Source organism: Salvelinus fontinalis, chromosome 5 (assembly GCF_029448725.1).
Source record: "Salvelinus fontinalis isolate EN_2023a chromosome 5, ASM2944872v1, whole genome shotgun sequence".
NCBI lineage: Eukaryota > Metazoa > Chordata > Actinopteri > Salmoniformes > Salmonidae > Salvelinus > Salvelinus fontinalis.
The window spans coordinates 46,597,902-46,621,913 of NC_074669.1; the positions used below are offsets into that span (position 1 = coordinate 46,597,902).

The 24,012-nt window shown below is 40.2% G+C and overlaps 1 protein-coding gene across 2 annotated transcripts; it reads left to right on the forward strand.

Moving 5' to 3' along the window:
- The first annotated feature begins 270 nt into the window (after positions 1-270).
- On the forward strand, positions 271-23,130 carry LOC129855705 (serine/threonine-protein phosphatase 4 catalytic subunit B). Of its 2 annotated transcripts, none has more exons than XM_055923648.1 (9): positions 271-409; positions 874-1,177; positions 1,271-1,322; positions 14,975-15,025; positions 15,240-15,341; positions 15,687-15,860; positions 21,081-21,207; positions 21,353-21,542; positions 21,744-23,130. In XM_055923648.1, exons 2-9 carry the CDS (start codon positions 1,068-1,070, stop codon positions 21,871-21,873), a joined length of 936 nt encoding a protein of 311 aa, XP_055779623.1. In that variant the 5' UTR covers positions 271-409; positions 874-1,067; the 3' UTR covers positions 21,874-23,130. The 2 variants fall into 2 exon arrangements, with proteins under 2 accessions (XP_055779623.1, XP_055779624.1); XM_055923649.1 differs by having other exon boundaries at positions 967-1,177.
- Positions 23,131-24,012: the final 882 nt, after the last annotated feature.

Here is a 24,012-nt window from a genome sequence, read left to right on the forward strand (position 1 = left end):
TTAGCTAATAGATTTACATCTTTACATATTGTGTCTTCCCTGTAAAACATTTTAAAAATCGGACATGTTGGCTGGATTCACAAGATCTGTGTCTTTCATTAGCTGTATTGGACTTTAATGTGTGAAAGTTAAATATTTAAAAAATATATATTTTTTGAATTTCGCGGCTCTGCCTTTTCAGTGGGGGCGGGGGGGGGTTGTGCTGCTAGCGGCACCTCGGGGCTAGACAGGTTAAAAACTGAAAATTCCCCTCCCGTTTCATGACTACGAAATGCGCGTCCCCGACAGCGGAAGTTGCAGACAGAGCCCGTCCGGCGGTGGTTATGTGAACCGGTGAAAAAGGAAAATAACCGTGGAATAAAACAGCTATATGTCTGTATTTCGAGTTCTTCTTCTCCAATATTCAAAGGTATTTGTGTTAACTTGGTTTAAGCCATTTTCGCCTAAAAAACATAGGTACCAGATTGCTAGCAAGCTAAATTAGCTAGCTAAGCAACGTTAGCATTTCGTACTACTTGATGAACGGGCCGAGATTGTTAGCTAACTAGTTAGCTAATGCTAACAACGCAGTGCGTGGTAGAGAAGATATCTATCTGGGTATTAAATATTAACACAAATATACCCATAATACCAACCTTAATGAAAAGACTAGCCGACTGAGTTAACGTTACCAATTAACTAACGTTATGTTAGTGTTGAACTCACTTCATGCTAACTAACTCGCTAACTTCGCTAGTAACGTTAGCTAGCTATAAGCTAGTTAGTTTATTGGGATTTCCACTATTTGAAGCTCTCAGACTGAACAGAACGACATATAACAATGTGTTAATGTAACCATGCTCTAAAACATGTCATATATTATATCTTTCATAGATCCCTCTCTATTGCACCAATCTGCCGCTCTCTCTTTGTGACTAGAACTGCCTGAACAGCTAGAGAGAGTGTGTTTGTGTGTTCCCGGACCAGGGTGACTGTGTGTGAAGTATATACACCCTGTGTTTGCGAGGCTCTGTGGGAGACTCCTCCAGACCCCAGAGTGAGGATTGTGTGTGAGCCTCTCGCTCCATATGTGTGTGACAATGGGGGACATCAGTGATCTGGACAGACAGATAGAACAACTTAGGCGCTGTGAACTCATCAAGGAAAATGAAGTCAAAGCACTGTGCGCCAAGGCCAGGTAATTAAACATACACAGGCCATATCACAACATTTCTGATACTACCTAAATCTTCATCACTAAGCCTGTCGTCTGCTTGTGTTTGTGTTACAGGGAGATTCTGGTAGAGGAGAGTAATGTACAGAGGGTGGACTCTCCAGTTACAGTGAGTATTTTCAGAATAGAAGACATCTTGATTACTTCGTAGATCTGCCTAGACTGCCATTATTTGCACTTCCCAATCTGATCCCTCTTGTTACATGTGTAATGTTGGATGGCTGAATACATTAGGGGAATGGAAACGCTAGGCTTTAGAACACCAGCTAACTGTAAAGGCCAGTTTATACTTGGTCTAACAACATGTTTGTAGGCAATTATGCAACAAGTGTCGCTGGTCAAAACATTTAATTTATACTTGGTGGAATATCTGTAGTCTGTCACTGCGACTGTCAGTTTCCTTGTCGTGCAGACATTAAAAAAAGTCTGCACTGTCAACGTCTGTTGTCGTGGTTACCGTACTGTCACAGCAACCAGACCAAATCCTCCTGTGACCAGATGATGCAGTTCTAAAATTCTCAGAATGAGAATGACCTACTTTTATTTCGTCACACTGTGGCAGTAAGCTATTTTCTGTAAGCTCGCCATTACCTTGTAAATAATTGTTGTTGTGGGTTTACTTTTCTGTAATAATGAATAAGAAGTAACTCAAGTTTAGACGTTGTCAGCTATACTCTGATCATTATTTGAACTGGCTAGACAATGAACCAAAACATTGTTTAGAAAATTGCTTTTAGTTGCCTGGCTTGCTAGATTGACATTTACTGAATTCATTTTTGAACAGATGGATATATTGGTCTTAAAATAGAGAAAGTATGCTATTTGGAGCACCGGGCTGCTGTTGTCATGCAGAGGCTGTTTTGTGTTAATACTTTTTCATAAGTATAAAGTTCGATGTCGGATGACAATAGAATGTTCATGATGTCCGTAAGACAATTGTCTACAGACATGTAGATAGACAGACTGTAAACCAGCCTTAATTGTAAATCGCCATATTGGCATTGTTGCATCATCAGTAGGAGAGTTTTGAAACTCCAGAATTGACTGAGATCATGGCTAGGGCTTTGCGGGGAACGCATTACCGGCACACCGCCAGTCAAATTCCACATGACCGCTTAGTCACGGTAATTAGGCTTTTCCAAGCTCTGATGCTGCTGTTCATTTAGTAGCCCACCAAACTTGCTAACTGCCTGGTACTCCGCACTCTTGTCCCTCTAATCGCTCTGACATCAATGCAAATGTATTCAAAAATCTAATCTAACACATTCTAATCTAACACACGCAACATTTATATAGGTTATGCAATTGCAGGAGAAAACATGTTGATGACCGCTAATAAAAAGAGGATCCATCAGCTTTCTATAGGCTAGGCCTACTATATTTATTATTCAACTTTACTAATATTAACCCTTGTGCTTTGCTGAAAATAAATTATGTTCATTGTGGTATGGGTCAGATTGACCCGGACAGTTTAAACACGCTCAAGACAGTCAAATAATCAAGTTAAAACAGCCAAAACTTTATTTAGTCTTGTCAGACCTTTCAGAAAGAAGAAATACAAGAACATTAGATTTTTTTAAAACTCAACATTTAAGAACTATTTGTTTGACATATTTCCTTTTTTACAGCAAGCATTTTCAGTTTCCCCAAGTATTGTATTTTCCAGTAACACTTAGGTGTGATTTGACCCTATTGGTCAAAATGATCCCTTCAGTCTTTCTCTCTAAATGTTGAACACAATGTATGTGTGTGCTTCCTGCATATGTATTTATTGCATTCTACACTGCTGGTTTTACTGTCTTTGTGTGGGGGGCCCTGGAACAATTTTGATTACATTGGAAGCTGACAGTCCTACCTTGACTTCGTTGTGGGGACAGTGACCATTCTATATTACCACTTTAGACCTCCATGTCCTCTCTTCTCTGGATGATGGTTGTTGCGTGCTCTCTCTCTCATCTGATGGAGGGGATGGTATAGCAGACTCCTCCTCTTCACCAAAGAAAAATTCACAATCTGGATCATCAACAGCATTGTCCTCTATCTCTGAAATATCCTCTGTCTTTGAAACCTCTTATTCTATTTCACTGTCACAGTCCAGAATTTGTGATAAGGCTTCATTGACTGAAAATCTTTTGGAGATAATTTTTGAGTGTCTGTGTCAGAGATCTGCTGCTCTCGCACTGAGAAGGATTACCTTGGGAAACTCCTTTTCACCCAAACATAGTTATAATAGTGCAACCAGAACCAGTGAAAACAAAATACAAAGACACTTGTTTATTTTGGACCTGTGCCAATATCTATACACATGAAAACCTCTGGGTCAAAAGGATCCACAACATCATGTTTGTATACAAAATCTACACAGACATTCCACAACACATCAGTGTGTCCAAATTTTGAAGTTAGGTTCATGACCCTAAATGAGGAAAAGTCCTTTAATTTCATGGAGAGAAAGGGAGGTTAACTAGTATTTTAGACAACTCAAAAGTGGAAATGGGTCAAATTGACCTGCAACATAACAGGAGGGTTAAGCACATTACTTATTTTTACAACATGAGTACAGCCTACCTGGCATGAAATAAACCACGTGGAAAAACGTCCCTTATTTAAGTGCATAGATTACATGTATTTTTTCCCAGTGCCCCTGTTTCGAGACAGGTTCATGATAATGGTCCATTCTAAATCAAAGAAAATGTCACACATATATTATTTACTATATGTAAAGACAATATTAAATCAAGAATAGTTTGATGGGTGACAATATTAGCCCATCACTTGTGAATGATACCCAGCATAAGAAACAATGCCTTTTTTTGCAACTGCTTTACAAGGGGTGTAGAGCATATCTGGCATATAGATATATATCTCTCTCCTTATATATATATATATATATATATAAAAATAAATAAATAAAAGCTGCGAGTGAGTTTCAAGTTTGGGGCAAATCATTTTCACCATTACATGCATAATTGCATTTGCGGTCACTTTTCATAATGGTGTTTTCCGCTAATGGAACAATTGCGCTTATATCCTACTACCATGTGCTAATTTCTGAGCTTATAATGTGAAGAAATAGTGTAAGTTAAACGTTATGATCTGTTGCCTCACATTGCATAAAAAGTTTTTTTGATGCTAGTTGGTTGTATTAATTTGGGATCTATCGCATCCCACAACTGTCTCAGACTGTGTGGAATATTTAATTCTCGCACAGAATAGAATAGGTTGACTTTTGTACTATGGGGGATAGTAGATTGACAGGCTAGTGCTTTTGCTGTTTGTTAGGCCTGCTCATCTTGTTGGCTTACAAAAAGTAAATGTGCACAGTTCATCCAATATCTTCAATATGCACGTTGGAATGGGATAAGGACGCACACAGTTGCGTCCCCGATTTGTCCGTCTTAACTTGTATCCTGTGAGAAAGACCCGACCACGTGAGGGAGAGACGCTTCGGATTGTGCAGCACACTCAGGCAGAAGGGTTCAATGCAGCACTCCGGGCCGCAAAAGGCATGGATTTATTTTCTGGTGCTTTGCTTGTCAAATTGTGAATGAGAGACTATTGGAGTGTGTACAGCCTGTGCAAAAAACAAAGTAGACCTCATGCCTTTTCAAGTGACTTTTTTCAAATCATCATTAGCGTCTCATCATGCAGCCTTACAATGTATTAAAAATCCAAACATATAGCCCAACGTTTGTAGAACAACTAAAGTTACATTAATAACTCTAAATTAAGCATATAGGAGTAACTATTTCTTTGTTAGCCGCTCAACATAGAATAGCCACATATGCACACTCCCTCAAATCGTTTGGAGAAAATATATTTTATTCAGCTTTGTTCAATTGTATTCTTCATACTATAAAATAATATCAATTAATGCCACGCAATTATAAGCAAATGAACTATTGTAGCCCACTGCCATTTGACATAGCCACATCAGGACCTAACATAAGGACAACTCAGAATATGCTATTATTTTCTTCTGAAATCGACAATTTCCTTCATTTCATGCTTCTTTATACCTGTATAAAATAAATAATGGATATATTGTGAAGGTATAGGCTATATTGCATGGATTTCACCGGCTGATGAAATTTCGCAACCGCCACAGTCCTAATCATGACCCCTGCGTATATTAATGAGCCATACTTTGCTGTTGTCAAACCATTTATGAAAACATGATACATAGTTTGGAAGCTGAGAAACAGCCCTTTGAAATGATGTCAATCAAAAAATCACTTGTGTGTTATACATCTTAAACACCTTTTTCCCAAACAACTGCCATTTACACAACTTCCTAATTAAGATAAACACTTAATAGTATAGTGAGTCTTCCTTGTTTTGTAAGGATTGATAATCTGAAATCAGAATAGTACTACTATTTACTGTGAATGAGTGACAGCTGTTTTAATGACTGGTGGTATTTTTCTAGAATTTTATGGAATGTTCTGTGATCAGACACTTTATTTGCATAATATAGTAAATACATATATGCACCAAAACATATTACAAATTGCATTTAGTCTTACATTTGATAAGGAAAGACACACACACAAGTAATATAAATAAAACAAAAACTTTATGGAAAGAATAAGGTTAGGGGAATACATGATCTCATTCCACCCAGAAAATAAAGTGCAAGTTATATCATGCTGTCATAACCATAACATTATATAAAACATTAATCTCAGGGATACTGTCATCAAAATTTAACTGGAATACAAAATATTATAAGAATAAGGCATATAATAACAATTGGCTTTTACAACTTAAATTTCTTCTTAGGCCTATACACGAAGAGTCAAAATGGGAACAAATTAAAAGCATGCAAGAAAGGGGAAATGACCAGTGACAATCTGAGCTATTGGGTGATGACTAGGAGTCCCTTTTAATATTACCTATGTATGGTATGTACAGTACCAGTCAAACGTTTGGACATCTACTCATTCAAGGGTTTTCCTTTATTTTTACTATTTTCAAAATTGTAGAATAATATGTGAAGACATCAAAACGATGAAATAACACATGGAATCATGTAGTAACCAAAAGTAACCACTTTTTTGATCTGTTTAACAAATGTGTCCAAACTTTTGACTGGTGTTGTATATCTATGTATGAGTCCTGTGTGATTGTCCCTCAGCCCTGTTTGCAGCCTCAGCAGCATGTTGTCCAGTCTTTCCAGCCCCTGCCTATCCTTTTTACTGTGGGTTCAACTATTGACTGCCTGGTACACAGGTAACATGTCCATAGTGTCTTCCTTCTCAGATATGTCTGAGAGCTGACAGTGCACCACAGTGTCATAGAGAGCAAGTGAGTGAGTATAAAAATAACCTTGGACCTAGTTTATATATACAGTGCCTTCGGTAAGTATTCAGACCCTTGACTTTTCCTACATTTTGTTACGTTACAGCCTTATTCTAAAATGAATAAAACATATACAAAATCCTCAGCAATCGACACACAATACCCCATAATGACGAAGCAAAAACAGGTTTCCAGAAATGTGTGCAAATTTATTAAATAACTAAAAACAAAAATACCTTATTTACATAAGTATTCAGACCCTTTGCTATGAGATTTGAACTTGAGCTCAGGTGCATCCTGTTTCCATTGCTCATCCTTGAGGTGTTTCTACAACTTGATTGGAGTCCACCTGTGGTAAATTCGATTGATTGGACATGATTTGGAAAGGCACACACCTGTCTATGTAAGGTCCCACAGTTGACAGTGCATGTCAGAGCAAAAACCAAGCCATGAGGTCGAAGGAATTGTTAAGACAGGATTGTGTCGAGGCACATATATGGGAAAGGGTACCAAAACATTTCTGCAGCATTGAAGTTCCCAAAGGACATAGTGGCCTCCATCTCTCTTAAATGGAAGAAGTTTGGAACCACCAAGACTCTTCTTAGAGCTGGCCACCTGGCCAATTTGAGCAATCGGGGAGAAGTGCCTTGGTCAGGGAGGTGACCAAGAACCAGATGGTCACTCTGACAGAGCTCCAGAGTTCCTCTGTGGAGATGGGAGAACCTTCCAGAAGCACAACCATCACTGCAGCTCTCCACCAATCAGGCCTAAATGGTAGAGTGGCCAGACGGAAGCCACTCCTCAGTAAAAGGCACATGTTAGCCCGCTTGAAGTTTGCCAAAAGGCACCTAAAGATTCTCAGACCATGAGAAGCAAGATTCTTCTGGAGGAAACCTGGCACCATCCCTACGGTGAAGCATGGTGGTGGCAGAATCATGCTGTGGGGTTGTTTTTCAGGGGCAGGGAGACTAGTCAGGATCAGGGCAAAGATGAACAGAGCAAAGTACAGAGAGATTCTTGATGAAAACCTGCTCCATAGCTCTCAGGACCTCAGACTGGGGCAAAGGTTCGCCTTCCAACAGGACAACGACCCTAAGCACACAGCCAAGACAACGCAGGATTGGCTTCGGGACAAGTCTTTGAATGTCCTTGAGTGTCCCAACCAGAGCCCAGACTTAAACCTGATCGAACATCTCTGGAGAGACCTGAAAATAGCTGTGCAGCATCACCTCCCATCCAACCTGACAGAGCTTGAGAGGATCTGCAGAGAAGAATGGGAGAAACTCCCCAAATACAGGTGTGCCAAGCTTGTAACGTCATACCCAAGAAGGCTTGAGGCTGTAATCGCTGTCAAATGTGCTTCAACAAAGTACTGAGTAAAGGCTCTGAATACTTATGTATGTGTAATATTTCTGTTTTTTATAAATTAGCAAACATTTCTAAAACCCTGTTTTTGCTTTGTTATTATGGGGTATTGTGTGTAGCTTGAGGGGAAAAAAACTTTTATACATTTTAGAATAAGGCTGGAATGTAACAAGTGGAAATATTCAAGGGGTCTGAATAAATTCCAAAGCCACTGTAGGCCTAATAGTACACAACAATAATCAATGACAGTTACCTTCCAGTCAAAAATCTTGGTAGACGCAGCAGTATCACGTGGTGGTTCAAACTTCCTCCTGCTTGTCCATTTCAATCTCGTCCTCCCCAAGTAGCGAAGACCCTTCAGCACATTAAAAATGGAACCGTGAATGGAAGGGAGTTGTACAAGTTATCAATCGGCTTGCAAGGTGACAGTTACATTTTATTCTCCAAAGGTTTTCCCTCTAACATTTGAGAACATGTAACATCATTTAATATTTGATAGTCCATAATCCTTAAATCTATTTACACACCAGTGAGTCAATCAAATTAACATAATACACAAATTCCCATCCAAATCCTTCAGTTTAAGCTAGAGATATCAGTTTTCTTTTGTATGGGCTGTGTCTCATTCCAACGCATCCGCCTATTGGCCTTCCACATCCGTGGTGGAAAGTGGCAGAGCTACAGGGCTGTTTGTCAGAACAGGAGACATCTTGAAAATTGCTCTCCTCACGAAAACATCTGTAGCGTCCAAATATTACCACAACTGTTTTGCTCTTACGACCCCCAGAAGCCACACGGGACTCGTCTGAAGTCAGTACCGACGATATGCCAAATTCTGTCTGTAGCGTCCAAACTGTTTGGGCTACAAACTAGTATGACCCCACTATGGAAAGGGCAGACTTGTTTTTCTGTAAGCTCGATGTGCAGTTTCTGTAGAGCGAAATCAGATCAAGCCTGAACTGTGCAATGTAGTAGGGAGTTGTAGTTTCCAACAGGCCAATATTCTACATAATTACCACGTTTTCTGTGCTTAACTAACTGCAATGACCATACTCCATTGCACACCTGCTTAAACTTGTCCGGTCTGTGCGGAGCAAGACACTGAGACAGAGAGGAGGGAACACAGGATTGAGAGGGATAAAAAGCAGTTGCTTCGCAAGCCTGAAAATACATGATCTAAGGCGGGGTACGCGCAATGCCATCGGGGGTACGCCAAATAAAAATGTGATTCACATTTTCAAACAGCCCATTTATATTTTCCAATGTGGCTATGCATTTGGGTGAGTTTTTTTCCCTCGCCTGAGTAGCTTTGTTTCACTGCCAAAAATAAAGTTAAACCATCTAGTGTTGAGCGAAATAACAACACAATTTCAAATACAGGTAGCCTAGTCAAATAATTAACATCCAATCACATTAACTGTTGCTGTCTCGCGGGAATTTCACTAACGGTCCGTATGTAGCCAAATGTAGCTGCTGCTCATTCTGTTTGCTCTAAAATAAATAAATGGTTAAAAGTAAGGCCCGTGTCCATGGATACACATACCAGCTCTACTGGTAGTACTGCTACTACCAGCAGTACTAAACCTGCACCTGTTGACAACACAAGTTGTTCTGCTTACACAAGCACATCCAATGCTAGCATCAGTAATTCTATGTTTGTTTCTAGCCCAGCTAGTATGGACACTGACAGTTGTGAATCTGATGCAGCCGAAGAGCTACTGCCCCCTTACCCAGGAAAGCACAGAACAACAGATAGGGATGTTGGACCATCGAAGAGGCGCAAATATGATGAGAACCACATAGATTTGGGGTACACTTATATTGGGAGCAGTGCCTTTCCTCAGCCACAGTGTGGTATATGTGAAAAAGTAAAAAAAAGTACTCTCACAACTCAATGAAACCTTCACAGTTGTGCAGACATTTAGAAACTAAACATGCCTATTTGAAAAATAAGCCACAGGAATTTTGAGTGAGAATTGACGACTTTCGAGTAGTAAGACATGTATAAAAGCAACAGATACCATTAATAAGACGGGGCTAGAAGTGTCTTATATGGTGAGCTACCGAGTGGCTAGGACAGGCAAGCCCCATACTATTGTGGAGGACTTTATTCTTCCTGCTGCCGCAGATTTGACTGGGACAAAGCGGGGGGAAAGGCCAAAAAAAACTGTACAGACAATGACTTCATCAAACAACTGTTTCATGACGCATCAGTGACACGGCAGAAGATGTTTTGAAACAATTACTGCTTCGCATACAAGCCAGTGAATTCTTTGCGTTACAGCTGGATGAGTCAACAGACGTGGCGGGCCTGGCACAGCTCCTGTTACAGCTCCTGGTATACAGTTGAAGTCGGAAGTTTACATACACCTTAGCCAAATACATTTAGACTCAGTTTTTCACAATTCCGAACATTTAATCCTCGTAAAAATTCCCTGTCTTAGGTCAGTTAGGATCACCACTTAATTTTAAGAATGTGAAATGTCAGAATAATAGTAGAGAGAATTATTTATTTCAGCTTTAATTTCTTTCATCACATTCCCAGTGGGTCAGAAGTTAATGCACTCAATTAGTATGTGGTAGCATTGCCTTTAAATAGTTTAACTTAGGTCAAATGTTTTGGGTAGCCTTTCACAAGCTTCCCACAATAAGTTTGATGAATTTTGGCCCATTCCTCCTGACGGAGCTGGTGTAACTGAGTCAGGTTTGTAGTCCTCCTTGCTCGCACACGCTTTTTCAGTTCTGCCCACAAATGTTCTATAGGATTGAGGTCAGGGCTTTGTGATGGCCACTCCAATACCTTGACTTTGTTGTCCTTAAGCCATTTTGCCACAACTTTGGAAGTATGCTTGGGGTCATTGTCCATTTGGAAGAACCATTTGTTGAAAAACGAGTTTTATTGACTCCAACCTAAGTGTATGTAAACTTCTAACTTCAACTGTATGTCCGTTATGTTTATTGGGGGTCAATTAAGGAAGACATCCTCTTCTGCAAACCACTGGAAACCAGGACAACAGGAGAGGATATTTTTAATGTTCTGGACAGCTTTGTGACATCAAATGGACTTTGGTGGTCAAGCTGCGTTGGTATCTGTATTGATGGCACAAAAGCCATGACAGGGAGACATAGTGGAGTGGTAACGTGCGTGCAAGCAGTTGCTCCCGATGTCACTTGGGTACACTGCAGCATTCACCGAGAGGACATTGCTGCCAAGGGAATGCCTGACAGCTTGAAAGATGTTTTGGACACTACAGTGAAAATGGTTAACTTTGTTAAAGCAAGGCCCCTGAACTCCCGTGTATTTTCTGCATTATGCAATGATATGGGCAGCGACCATGTAACACTTTTACAATCTACAGAAGTGCGCTGGTTATCAAGGGGCAAAGTATTGACACGTTTAAAAAAAAAATGAGAGACGAGCTTAAAGTTTTCTTTACTGACCATAAGTTTTACTTGTCTGACTGCTTGCATGATGATGAGTTTCTCTCACAACTGGCCTATCTGGGTGATTGTTTTTTTTCCACTGAATGTGACTAGGATTACAGGGACTCCGCAACTATATTCAATGTGCGGGACAAAATTGAGACTATGATTAAGAAGTTGGAGCTCTTTTCTGTCTGCATTAACAAGGACAACACACAGATCTTTCCATCATTGTATGATTTTTTGTGTGCAAATCAACTCAAGCTTATGGACAATGTCAAATGTGATATAGCGAAGCACCTCAGTGAGCTGGGTGCGCAATTACACATGTACTTTTCCGAAACGAACGACACAAACAACTGGATTCGTTATCCCTTTCATGCCCTGCCTCCAGTCCATTTACCGATATCTGAACAAGAGAGCCTCATCGAAATTGCAACAGGCGGTTCTGTGAAAATTGAATTTAAGCAGAAGCCACTGCCAGATTTCTGGATAGGGTTGCGCTCAGAGTATCCTGCCTTGGCAAATCGATACTGTTAAGACACTGATGCCCTTTGCAACCATGTACCTATGTGAGAGTGGATTCTCGGCACTCACTAGCATGAAAACTAAATATAGGCACAGACTGTGTGGAAAATTATTTAAGACAGACTCTCTCCAATACAACCCAACATTGCAGAGTTATGTGCATCCTTTCAAGCACACCTTTCACATTAACCTGTTGAGTTTTTCACAATTTGATGAAATAGTGGCTTAGTGTCCTTAGCGCCCCATTTCCCACACTTGTTCCCGTTTTCTAAACGCATGTGCTATACAAAACAAATCTATCACTGATATTCACACTTCTACGCAATACAACATATTTAATTTAACTTCACACTGTTCACTGTATAATAGAATACTGCATAGAATGATTAATTTGCTCATATTTGCAAAGGCCTGCCTGTGATTTGGCTGGAGGAATGGGATGACTGAATATACATGCATAATGGTCTGCATGTCATTGTGGCAGTAAGGGGAAAACACTTAATTAAACTTTTACTCTTCAGTTAAGACTCACACATACTCTCCCTCCCTCACACACTCTGTCTCCCTCATAAACACATACTCACTGCTCCCAACTTTAAAAACGTTAGGCACCAAACAATGTAAGGAGCACCAGAAAGAGAGAGATTTTTGTTAGTTTAATCTTACATTAGGCCTATATGAATCCTACCTTTTGAAACACATCTCATGAGTAGTAGACCCTTTTCCTTTCTTCCTGTGCAAATCAAATATGCCTAGACCTACTGTCAAGTTACCAGGTTGTTAGCTACCTAGGTAACTTGACTGAACAATGGCCCGGGATTAGTTTAAAACAGCCCAGCCAGTGACATGGTTTGTGAAATTATATCAAATGCGTGCGAAATTGCGCAGGAAGAATAAAAGGTTGCTCCAGTAATGTGAGTCATATTTTTTAACCTTTCATTGCTACCCATCCTGGATCCGGGTTTTCTGTCATTAAAAACCCTGATTCGCATAGCCTAGCCTAGCGCCAGAGGGTAATCATAAAATATCATTTCATGAAATCACAAGTGGAGTATTGCAAAACACAGCTTAGCCTTTCCTTAATCCATCTGTCATCTCAGATTTTGAAATGATGCTTTACAGCATAAGCAATACATGCAATTGTGTAAATGTATCGATCGCTCGACAAAACAATAAGAACAGCTAGCGTCAGGTAACTCGGTAACAACATCCAGCAAAGCAATCAAATTGATCGTTTACCTTAGTTGATTTTCGGTTGGTTTCACTCACGAGACTCCCAGTTAGACAGCAAATGTTCCTTTTGTTCCATAAAGATATGTTTCACATCCAAATAACTCTGTTTGTTTGTTGCGTCATGATCCAGGAATTCACAGGAAAAAGCGTTCGCGACAACGGCGAAAAAAATTCCAAATGATATCCATAATGTCCACATAAACATGTCAACCGTTGTTTCTGATCCAACTTCATTGTGTTTTTCACAAATCTATTCGATAATAAATTAGATGGGACAGTTGGCTTCTCACTAGAGCGAAAGAAACAATGGCTACCTTTTCAGATTTACGCATGATTCACCCGGAGAGCCCCCACCTGTCCACTTACTCAATGTGCTCTTACAAGCTCATCCTTCAAAATAAAGGCCTGAAACTACGTCTAAAAGCTGTTGACACCTTAGGGAAGACATAGAAAAAGAGGTCTTATTGATGAGACTTCACATATGCAATAGGAAGGCTTTCGAACACAGAGCTCTCAAAATTAGTGCCACTTCCTGCTTGAAATTCTCTCAGGTTTTCACCTGCAATAAAAGTTCTGTTTAACTCACAGACAAAATTCTTACAGTTTTGGAAACTTCAGAGTGTTTTCTATCCTAATCTGACTATTATATGCATATTGTAGTTTCGGGGGATGAGAAATAGGCAGTTTAAAATGGGTACGTATATTTTGCCATATGTTTCAATTGTGCCCCCTATCAAGAAGAAGTTAACCCTTTGCAAAGCCTATCAGACTGTCCTGTGCTCTTGGATATACCAGGGATGAAATTATATAGAATGTAGACCTATCAACTTTGCTCGCTCTGCATGCTGCTCCAATGTATCAAATGTACAAATGTAACAACAGAAGACTGATCAGTGTCTGCATCCCCCCTCGCCATCACGGCTAAATTATATTTTAAAAACTGAGGAATAGATGCGCAGGAAGAGCGGATGGAGAGAAGCTGGTGATTGATAGCTGGAATGGGATGCGGCTAGCGGATTACAGCTGCCACATATGAAAGTGAAGGGGACATTATTGGACCGGTGCTAACAAGAGACTTGTTGCTGTTGCTTACATTTTTTTTACAGAATTTATTTAAAAAAATAATAACAGGTGCCAGCGGGTTCTTTAGATCAGTAGGGCTGAAAAATGTCATAGTATCATATGAAACGGTACTATGGTATTCTAAAATGTTGGTATCATGACGTTTTGGTACCGTGACACTACTGTGGTACTGGTATACCATGCAACACTTCTTCATATCTAACTTAATCATTTGCCAGTTTGTGTTAGCTAGGTCTCGCTCATACCTAATGACAAATTCTCTTCAAATTGTCAATAGGAGTATTTTAGTTTTTAGTTATCAATGAAACCATTTACATAAAAAAGACAAGACGAGCTAAATCAAGTAGGCTGGCTAGTTAGATACTTTGCCTCATTTTGGCTGATTGTCAACATTTCATTTCACGGACTCATCAATTGGAAAAAATACTCTAAAATGTACATATAATTACCAACATTAAAGCGAATTGTATACAGTTTCATACCTTAATATTGTTGTCCTGATCTTAATGACAGCGCTGTCAAAGTTGAGACATTTTTCAGGTCCAGTAGAGGCACGGCACCTCCCAGTGGCCACATTCACTTTGTCTCAACGCCAAAACTCACAATTTGCTCACTCCTACCAATGACACATTGGCGTCAGTTGTTACAATGGCAATTCAAGATGCCGCTACCCATATACCTCTAATAAACGTTGTTCAAGATCAAAATATAGATTTTTCTATTTTAGAAGCACATGTTTAGTATTAGTGAATTGAATACATGTTTGCTCAGCTTTACTTCCTGAATTGTTTCCCTTTAATTCCCTACAATTCTTATTTTCTATCACAGGTGTGTGGGGATATTCATGGACAGTTTTATGACCTAAAGGAGCTGTTTAGAGTAAGTTCAGTCTCCTTTCTGTCTGTATTTCCTGAATTTCATCTGTATGATTTCTCAGTGCCTCTTTGTGCGGTGTCTGTACAGTTCCAAACTCAACATATGCACCATTTTGCTTCATAATGCCATAAACTCCATGTCATTTACATACATGTCATATTCTGCTGTGCCATTTTTGATGTGTCATTATTTAACACTTCAATTGCGTGTGTGCAAGGTAGGGGGCGATGTTCCGGAGACAAACTATCTCTTCATGGGTGACTTTGTGGACCGAGGCTTCTACAGCGTGGAGACGTTCCTGCTGCTCCTAGCACTCAAGGTACTCGAGAGAAGCCAAATCAGAGCTATTCAATTATTCTGAGGCTAGATGTTTTCATTTTTCAGACACTCTTTTACTCCCTCTAGTAGTGTTTCTAATGCTATGCAGGGTTGGAGTTAGTTCAATTTAAACGTATGTAAATTCAGGAAATGCAATGATTGGACATTTTTTATACTTTGTCATTGTACTGTGCGAAGTGTGCGCTTTGTGTCTAGCCCCACTACTAACCTAAGCTCTCTATGGGACAAAGTCGGACCTACTACCCCTCTCATTTGCTTTTTGGCCAGTAGGGTCCCTTTGAAGGACCCATTCTAACAAGTAACTTACCCCTTCCTCCCCCCACAGGTGCGGTATCCAGACAGGATCACTCTGATCCGAGGGAACCACGAGTCACGGCAGATCACACAGGTCTACGGCTTCTATGACGAGTGCCTCCGCAAGTACGGTTCGGTCACCGTGTGGAGATATTGCACCGAGATCTTTGATTACCTGTCCCTCTCTGCCATCATCGACGGCAAGGTGCGCTCCCCGGCCCCTTCAGTCACATTTCTCTGCTTCTCTCTGATTGTTATTCGTGCCATCTTACCAACTCCTATGGTCATACCAAGGAGGGACGTGACAATGAACATAGGAGTTGATAATACAGCACAAATAGATCTGGGACCAGGCTAGATTGCTATGGTTAGATGGCTAGTCTCACTAAATAGCTAGGTCTCACTGAAACAGCATGACTCGTGACAATCTCCCCTCTTTATATCTTTCCTGCTAGCTTAGGTTTTCCTCTGTAATTAATGCAAGTAACTCTGGATCACAATCGCACCCATCGGTTCAAACATGTTTTGTTGCTTTATTGAGAAGAATGTTTTTAAAGAAACCTGTTTCTTGAGTTGGATTGTGTAAGGCCTTAACTATACAGAACAAAAATATAAACACAACATGTAACGATTTGAAAGGTTTTACCGAGTTACAGTTCATATGAGAAAATCTGTCAAATTAAATAAATTCATTAGGCCTTAATCTATGGATTTCACATGACTGGGAATACAGATATCCATCTGTTGGTCACTGATACCTTTAAAAAAATAAGTTGGCGGTGTGGATCAGAACCAGTCAGTGTCTGCTGTAACCGCCATTTGCCTCATTCAGCGCGAAACATCTCCTTCACATAGAGTTGATCAGGCTGTTGATTGTGGCCTGTGAAATGTTGTCCCACTCCTCTTCAATGGCTATGCAGTTGCTGGATATTGGCAGGAACTAGAACACGCTGTTGTACACGTCGATCCAGAGCATCCCAAACATGCTTAACCTGTCTGGCTCTGGCGTTCCGCTAGCGGAACTCCTCCCACATTCCACTGAAAAGGCAGAGCGCGAAATTCCAAAGATATTTTTTAGAAATATTTAACTTTCACACATTAACAAGTCCAATACAGCAAATAAAAGATACACATCTTGTGAATCCAGTCAACATGTCCGATTTTTTTTAAATGTTTTACAGCGAAAACACCACATTTATGTTAGCTCACCACCAAATACAAAAAAGACAGACATTTTTCACAGCACAGGTAGCATGCACAAAGCCAACCTAACTAACCAAGAAACAACTTCATCAGATGACAGTCTTATAACATGTTATACAATAAATCTATGTTTTGTTCGAAAAATGTGAATTTGAGGTATAAATCAGTTTTACATTGCAGCTACCATCACAGCTACCGTCAGAAATAGCACCGAAGCAGCCAGAGTAATTACAGACACCAACGTCAAATACCTAAATACTCATCATAAAACATTTCTGAAAAATCAATGGTGTACAGCAAATTAAAGACAAACATCTTGTGAATCCAGCCAATATTTCCGATTTTTTTTAAAGTGTTTTACAGCGAAAACACAATATAGCATTATATTAGCTTACTACAATAGCCTACCACACTACCGCATTCATTCAAGGCACGTTAGCGATAGCAATAGGCACGTTAGCGATAGGGAATAAACCAGCAAGAGATACTAATTTTCACTAACCTTCATAAACCTTCATCAGATGACAGTCCTATAACATCAGGTTATACATACACTTATGTTCTGTTCGAAAATGTGCATATTTAGAGCTGAAATCAGTGGTTATACATTGTGCTAACGTAGCATCTTTTTCCCAGAATGTGCGGATATTTTTATGACACCAACTATTCTGACCAAATAACTATTCATAAACGTTACTAGAAAATACATGTTGTATAGGAAATGATAGATACACTAGTTCTTAATGCAATCGCCGTGTTAGAATTCTAAAAATAACTTCATTACGACATCCAGCTTAGGTATAGCGAGAGAGTACCCAAAATCTGGGCGCAAACGACTAGTACAACATGTTCGACAGATATATGAAATAGCATCATAAAATGGGTCCTACTTTTGATGATCTTTCATCAGAATGTTGTACAAGGGGTCCTTTGTCGGGAACAATCGTTGTTTGGATTTAGAATGTCCTCTTCTCCAGTCAATTAGCACGGAAAGCTAGCAAAGTAGCGCGGAGCTCTCCTTCCTGAACAAAGGCACACAACGCAACACGCCTAACGTCCCGAATAAATTTCAATAATCTAATAAAACTATATTGAAAAAACATACTTTACGATGATATTGTCACATGTATCAAATAAAATCAAAGCCGGAGATATTAGTCGTCCATAACGACAGCTTATCAGAAGGCAAAACCAGGTCCCTTCACGCGCGCTCCAGAAAACAGGAAACTGGTGACATGTCATGCCGAGAGCTTTTATTCGACCCCAGATCAAGTTATACACTCCATTTCTTCTCTCACTGCCTGTCGACATCTAGTGGAAGACGTATGAAGTGCATCTATACTAATAAATATCAAGGACATTCATAGGCAGGCCCTAGAACAGAGCATCGATTTCAGATTTTCCACTTCCTGTCAGGAAGTTTGCTGCAAAATGACTTCTGTTTTACTCACATATAATTCAAACGGTTTTAGAAACTAGAGTGTTTTCTATCCAATAGTAATAATAATATGCATATTGTACGAGCAAGAATTGAGTACGAGGCCGTTTAAATTGGGCACGATTTTCCCCCAAAGTAAAAACAGCGCCCTCTGTCCTCAACAGGTTAATGGGTGACATGTCTGTGTGCAGGTCATGGAAGAACTATGATATTTTCAGCTTCCAGGAATTGTGTACAGATCCTTGCTACATGGGGCTGTGGATTATCATGCTGAAACATGAGGTGATGGCTGCGGATGAATGGCACGAAAATGGGCCTCAGGATCTCGTCACTGTGCGTTCAAATTGCCATCGATAAGAAATGCTCCACACAACGCCTTACACGTGGTCTGCTGTTGTGAGGCCGGTTGGACCTACTGCCAAATTCTCTAGACGTTGGAGGTGGCTTATGGTAGAGAAATTAACATTAATTTCTCTGGCAACAGCTCTGGTGGATGTTCCTGCAATCAGCATGCCAATTGCACGCTCCCTTAACTTGAGACATCTGTGGTAAAGGTCGACCGATTAATCGGAATGGCCGATTTCAAGTTTTCATAATAATCGGAAATCGGTATTTAATTATTAATTTTTACACCTTTATTTAACTAGGCAAGTCAGTTAAGAACACATTCTTATTTTCAATGACGGCCTAGGAACGGTGGGTTAACTGCCTTGTTCAGGGGCAGAACGACAGATTTTTATCTTGTCAGCTCGGGGATTCAATCTTGCAACCTTACGGTTAACTAGTCCAACGCTCTAACCACCTGCTTCTCATTGCACTCCACGAGGAGCCTGCCTGTTACGCGAATGCAGTAAGATGCCAAGGTAAGTTGCTAGCTAGCATTAAACTTAACTTATAAAAAACAATCAATCAATCATAATCACTAGTTAACTACACATATGGTTGATATTACTAGTTTATCTAGCGTGTCCTGCGTTGCATATAATCGATGCGGTGCGCATTCACGAAAAAGGTACCTAACCATAAACATCAATGCCTTTCTTAAAATCAATACACAAGTATATATTTTTAAACCTGCATATTTAGTTAATATTGCCTGATAACATGAATTTCTTTGTGTCACTTCTCTTGCAACAGAGTCAGGGTATATGCAGCCGTTTGGGCCGCCTGGCTCGTTGCGAAATGTGTGAAGACTATTTATCCCTAACAAAGACAGCCAACTTTGCCAAACGGGGGATGGTTTAACAAAAGCGCATTTGCGAAAAAAGCACAATCGTTGCACGACGTACCTAACCATAAACATCAATGCCTTTCTTAAAATCAATACACAGAAGTATATATTTTTAAAGCTGCATATTTAGCTAAAAGAAATCCAGGTTAGCGGGCAATATTAACCAGGTGAAATTGTGTCACTTCTCTTGCGTTCAATGCACGCAGAGTCGGGGTATATGCAACAGTTTGGGCCGCCTGGCTCGTTGCGAACTAATTTGCCAGAATTTTACGTAATTATGACATAACATTGAAGGTTGTGCAATGTAACAGGAATATTTAGACTTATGGATGCCACCCGTTAGATAAAATATGGAATGGTTCCGTAAAGAATAAATGTTTTGTTTTCAAGATGATGGTTTCCGGATCCGACCATATTAATGACCAAAGGCTCGTATTTCTGTGTGTTATTATGTTATAATTAAGTCTATGATTTGATAGAGCAGTCTGACTGAGCGATGGTAGGCACCAGCATGCTCGTAAGCATTCATTCAAACAGCACTTTCGTGCGTTTTGCCAGCAGCTCTTCACTGTGCTTCAAGCATTGCGCTGTTTATGACTTCAAGCCTATCAACTCCCGAGATTAGGCTGGTGTAACCGATGTGAAATGGCTAGCTAGTTAGCGGGGTTTGCGCTAATAGCGTTTGAAACGTCACTCGCTCTGAGACTTGGAGTAGTTGTTCCCCTTGCTCTGCATGGGTAACGCTGCTTCGAGGGTGGCTGTTGTCGATGTGTTCCTCGTTCGAGCCCAGGCAGGAGCGAGGAGAGGGACGGAAGCTATACTGTTACACTGGCAATACTAAAGTGACTATAAGAACATCCAATAGTCAAAGGTATATGGAATACAAATGGTATAGAGAGAAATAGTCCTATAATTCCTATAATAACTACAACCTAAAACTTCTTACCTGGGAATATTGAAGACTCATGTTAAATGGAACCACCAGCTTTCATATATTCTCATGTTCTGAGCAAGGAACTTAAACGTTAGCTTTCTTACATGGCACATATTGCACTTTTACTTTCTTCTCCAACACTTTGTTTTTGCATTATTTAACCAAATTGAACATGTTTCATTATTTATTTGAGGCTAAATTGATTTTATTGAAGTATCATATTAAAATAAGTGTTCATTCAGTATTGATGTCATTATCACAAATACATATATTTTTTAAATGGCCGATTTAATCGGTATCAGCTTTTTTTGGTCCTCCAATAATCGGTATCGGCGTTGAAAAATCATAATCGGTCAACCTCTAATCTGTGGGATCTGTGGTCATGCTGTTTAATCGGCTTCTTGATATGCCACACCTGTCAGGTGGATGGATTATCTTGGCAAAGGAGAAATGCTCACTAAAAGGGATGTAAACAATGTGTGTACTACATTTGAGAGAAATAAGCATTTTGTGCGTATGAAAAATGTCAGGGATCTTATATTTCAGCTCATGAAACATGTTGTGTTTATAGTTTTGTTCAATGTAGATTCTTTCTCTCTCTATTTCTCTCATTGTGTAGATATTCTGTGTGCACGGTGGCCTTTCTCCCTCTATTCAAACTCTGGACCAGATCAGAACTATCGACAGGAAGCAGGAAGTGCCTCACGATGGCCCCATGTGTGACCTGCTGTGGTCTGACCCAGAAGGTAAGATACTGGTAAATAACCCTTCCACCCCAAAAACGTGTAGCTATAAGCAGGATGGTGACGATTCCACCAAGTCGGTCTCACACATTTTAGCATTTATGCCCCAACGAAAAGGAATGAGACAACTCAAGTTTCTCTCTCCCAGACACCACAGGGTGGGGTGTTAGCCCGAGGGGGGCGGGCTACCTGTTTGGCAGTGACGTGGTGGCCCAGTTCAATGCGGCCAATGACATCCACATGATCTGCAGGGCCCACCAGCTGGTCATGGAGGGCTACAAGTGGCACTTCAATGAGACAGTGCTAACTGTGTGGTCCGCACCCAACTACTGCTACAGGTCTGTGTCCTGTCTCCATCTTTTTCTTGCTTGCTTGTCGTTTCGTTTTTTTCTCCCGTCCTATATATTCTGCATTTGGACTGCTGCGTTTATGGCCAAACTCGGCTGTGTATGCATGTTGTTAGCTTATAGCAATGTTTAGGTCACCATAGCAACCGTCTATCTCTTCTGCTCCCTCTCTCCCTCCCCTGTAACACACAGATGTGGTAATGTGGCAGCCATCTTGGAGCTGGATGAGCACCTGCAGAGGGAGTTCATCATATTTGAAGCCGCTCCGCAGGAAACCAGGGGCATTCCCTCCAAAAAGCCAGTGGCAGACTACTTCCTGTGACCTCTCACCCTGGAGGGAATATGGAGCCTTTGGTCGTGTTCCTCTGCTCAGACGTTGCATGCATCAACCAATGGTTGCGTGCCACGTCATTGACTGTCGTCGACTGCTATATTGCTATAACTTGATGTGGTTAGCTGATACTTAAAATGTCTATCCAGGGGTTGTAAGATCTGGCATGCGTCAGCAATGCCTGGGCAGGGGAACGCGCCCTTTATGTTAGGATGGATTCTGGTGTCTTGAACCTCTTTGGTTCTGTTTCAAACTGACCCCTAGACCAGGGGTAGACAACCCTGTTCCTGGAGTGCTGCAGGTACTGTACAATTGTCTCAAAGCACCACATTGAGCTACTAAGCTTATTGATCAGTTCAGTGATTGCCTAAATTCAACACATTTGGTCTTCCAGGTCGGTTTAATCAAAAACAGGAAGTGCCTTCCGCACACCAGGACCAGGGTTGCCTACCCCTGCCCTAGACACTTCTTGATTCCCCACTGTAGAGATGAAAGAGCTGTGTCAGTGTGAGCAATATGGCAGAAACTCCACCTAGCCCTCTATCCACCTACCCTATCAGAGGATGAGGTGGAGCTATTACCATACTGCTGATACTGTCCAGGCCTTGGTTGGAAGATCATGAAGTATCTAGTTGTGACTGCTTTGGGGGTCCGAATGAATCTGCCCATTTCAGCTCTTTACAATGGCCATCACGTCGTTCTTTTCTTCCTCCCTTCCTATTAACTTCTCTTATCCCCTCTCGCCACCATTGAGTTGTTTGGTATTTGCCCTTCCCTCTGATCTTGTAGTATTTTTACATTTGAAAATGTGAACATTGTCCTACAGATGGAGGGATACTTGAAAGGAGATGAAAGAATATTTTAATCTGCAGATATAGGAAATTAACCCATTTCTGGGTTGAATTTTCCATATGCATAATTTCTTACACATTTTTCTTTTCTTAGATTTTTGTATAACTGTGTAAAGGATGAACTGCAAAAATAATTTTTCTTCAGTTTGCTATTTCAGTTTCCTGTTTGCTTGTGTTTTCTCTAACTCAGTTTTCAAAAACATTGTTCTCAATGCTACTCAGCATATCCTAAACGGCACCTACACTCAAACAAAAATAAACTGGTTAAATGGAATCACTACACACACAAGTTTTTTTTTTACTTTCTGTACCTTGTTGATGCCTATTGATCCACAAATCTCTGTAGGGTTCACTGTTGACTTTTGATATTGTGAAAATAAAATCTTTTTGTATCAAATCTCCTTTTCTGCTGGAGTGGCTATAGTTTGGACGTTTCAAGTTCTGTTTATTTAGCCAGTTGATGCATGGAGTGGAAAAAAATAAAACGTTTTTGACCTAACCTTCAATTATATATCCAGACATGATATACTGTTGAGTGTTGTTCCCAACCAAAGTCCTAATTGCAATATTACAAAAGGTATGAAATGAGTAAGTGTGGTGATTTTAGCTAACATCTTAGTAATTTAGCAGGCACACATGTCCAGCGTGACTGTTTTATATATTTCTACATAAATGTTTATATTTAAATATATAATGTGGAAATTCACAGAGCAATAATTTGAGAGAGTGAGATGAGCAGATGGGCTCCTGCATTGTTCAGCATGTTTTTGCAAAAAAGATTAAGAGTTGGATAAACTCCAAAGTTGGATAAAAATCCAAACCTACAACCTAATTTTGGACCAAATTACCTGGAAGAATTCCTATCACCAAATATTCTTATTTCCAAGGTACAGTGGGGAGAACAAGTATTTGATACACTGCAGATTTTGCAGGTTTTCCTACTTACAAAGCATGTAGAGGTCTGTAATTTTTTATCATAGGTACACTTCAACCGTGAGAGACGGAATCTAAAACAAAAATCACATTGTATGATTTTTAAGTAATTAAGTTGCATTTTATTGCATGACATAAGTATTTGATACATCAGAAAAGCAGAACTTCATATTTGGTACAGAAACCTTTGCTTGGAATTACAGAGATCATACGTTTCCTGTAGTTCTTGACCAGGTTTGCACACACTGCAGCAGTGATTTTGGCCCACTCCTCCATACAGACCTTCTCCAGATCCTTCAGGTTTCGGGGCTGTCGCTGGGCAATAAGGACTTTCAGCTCCCTCCAA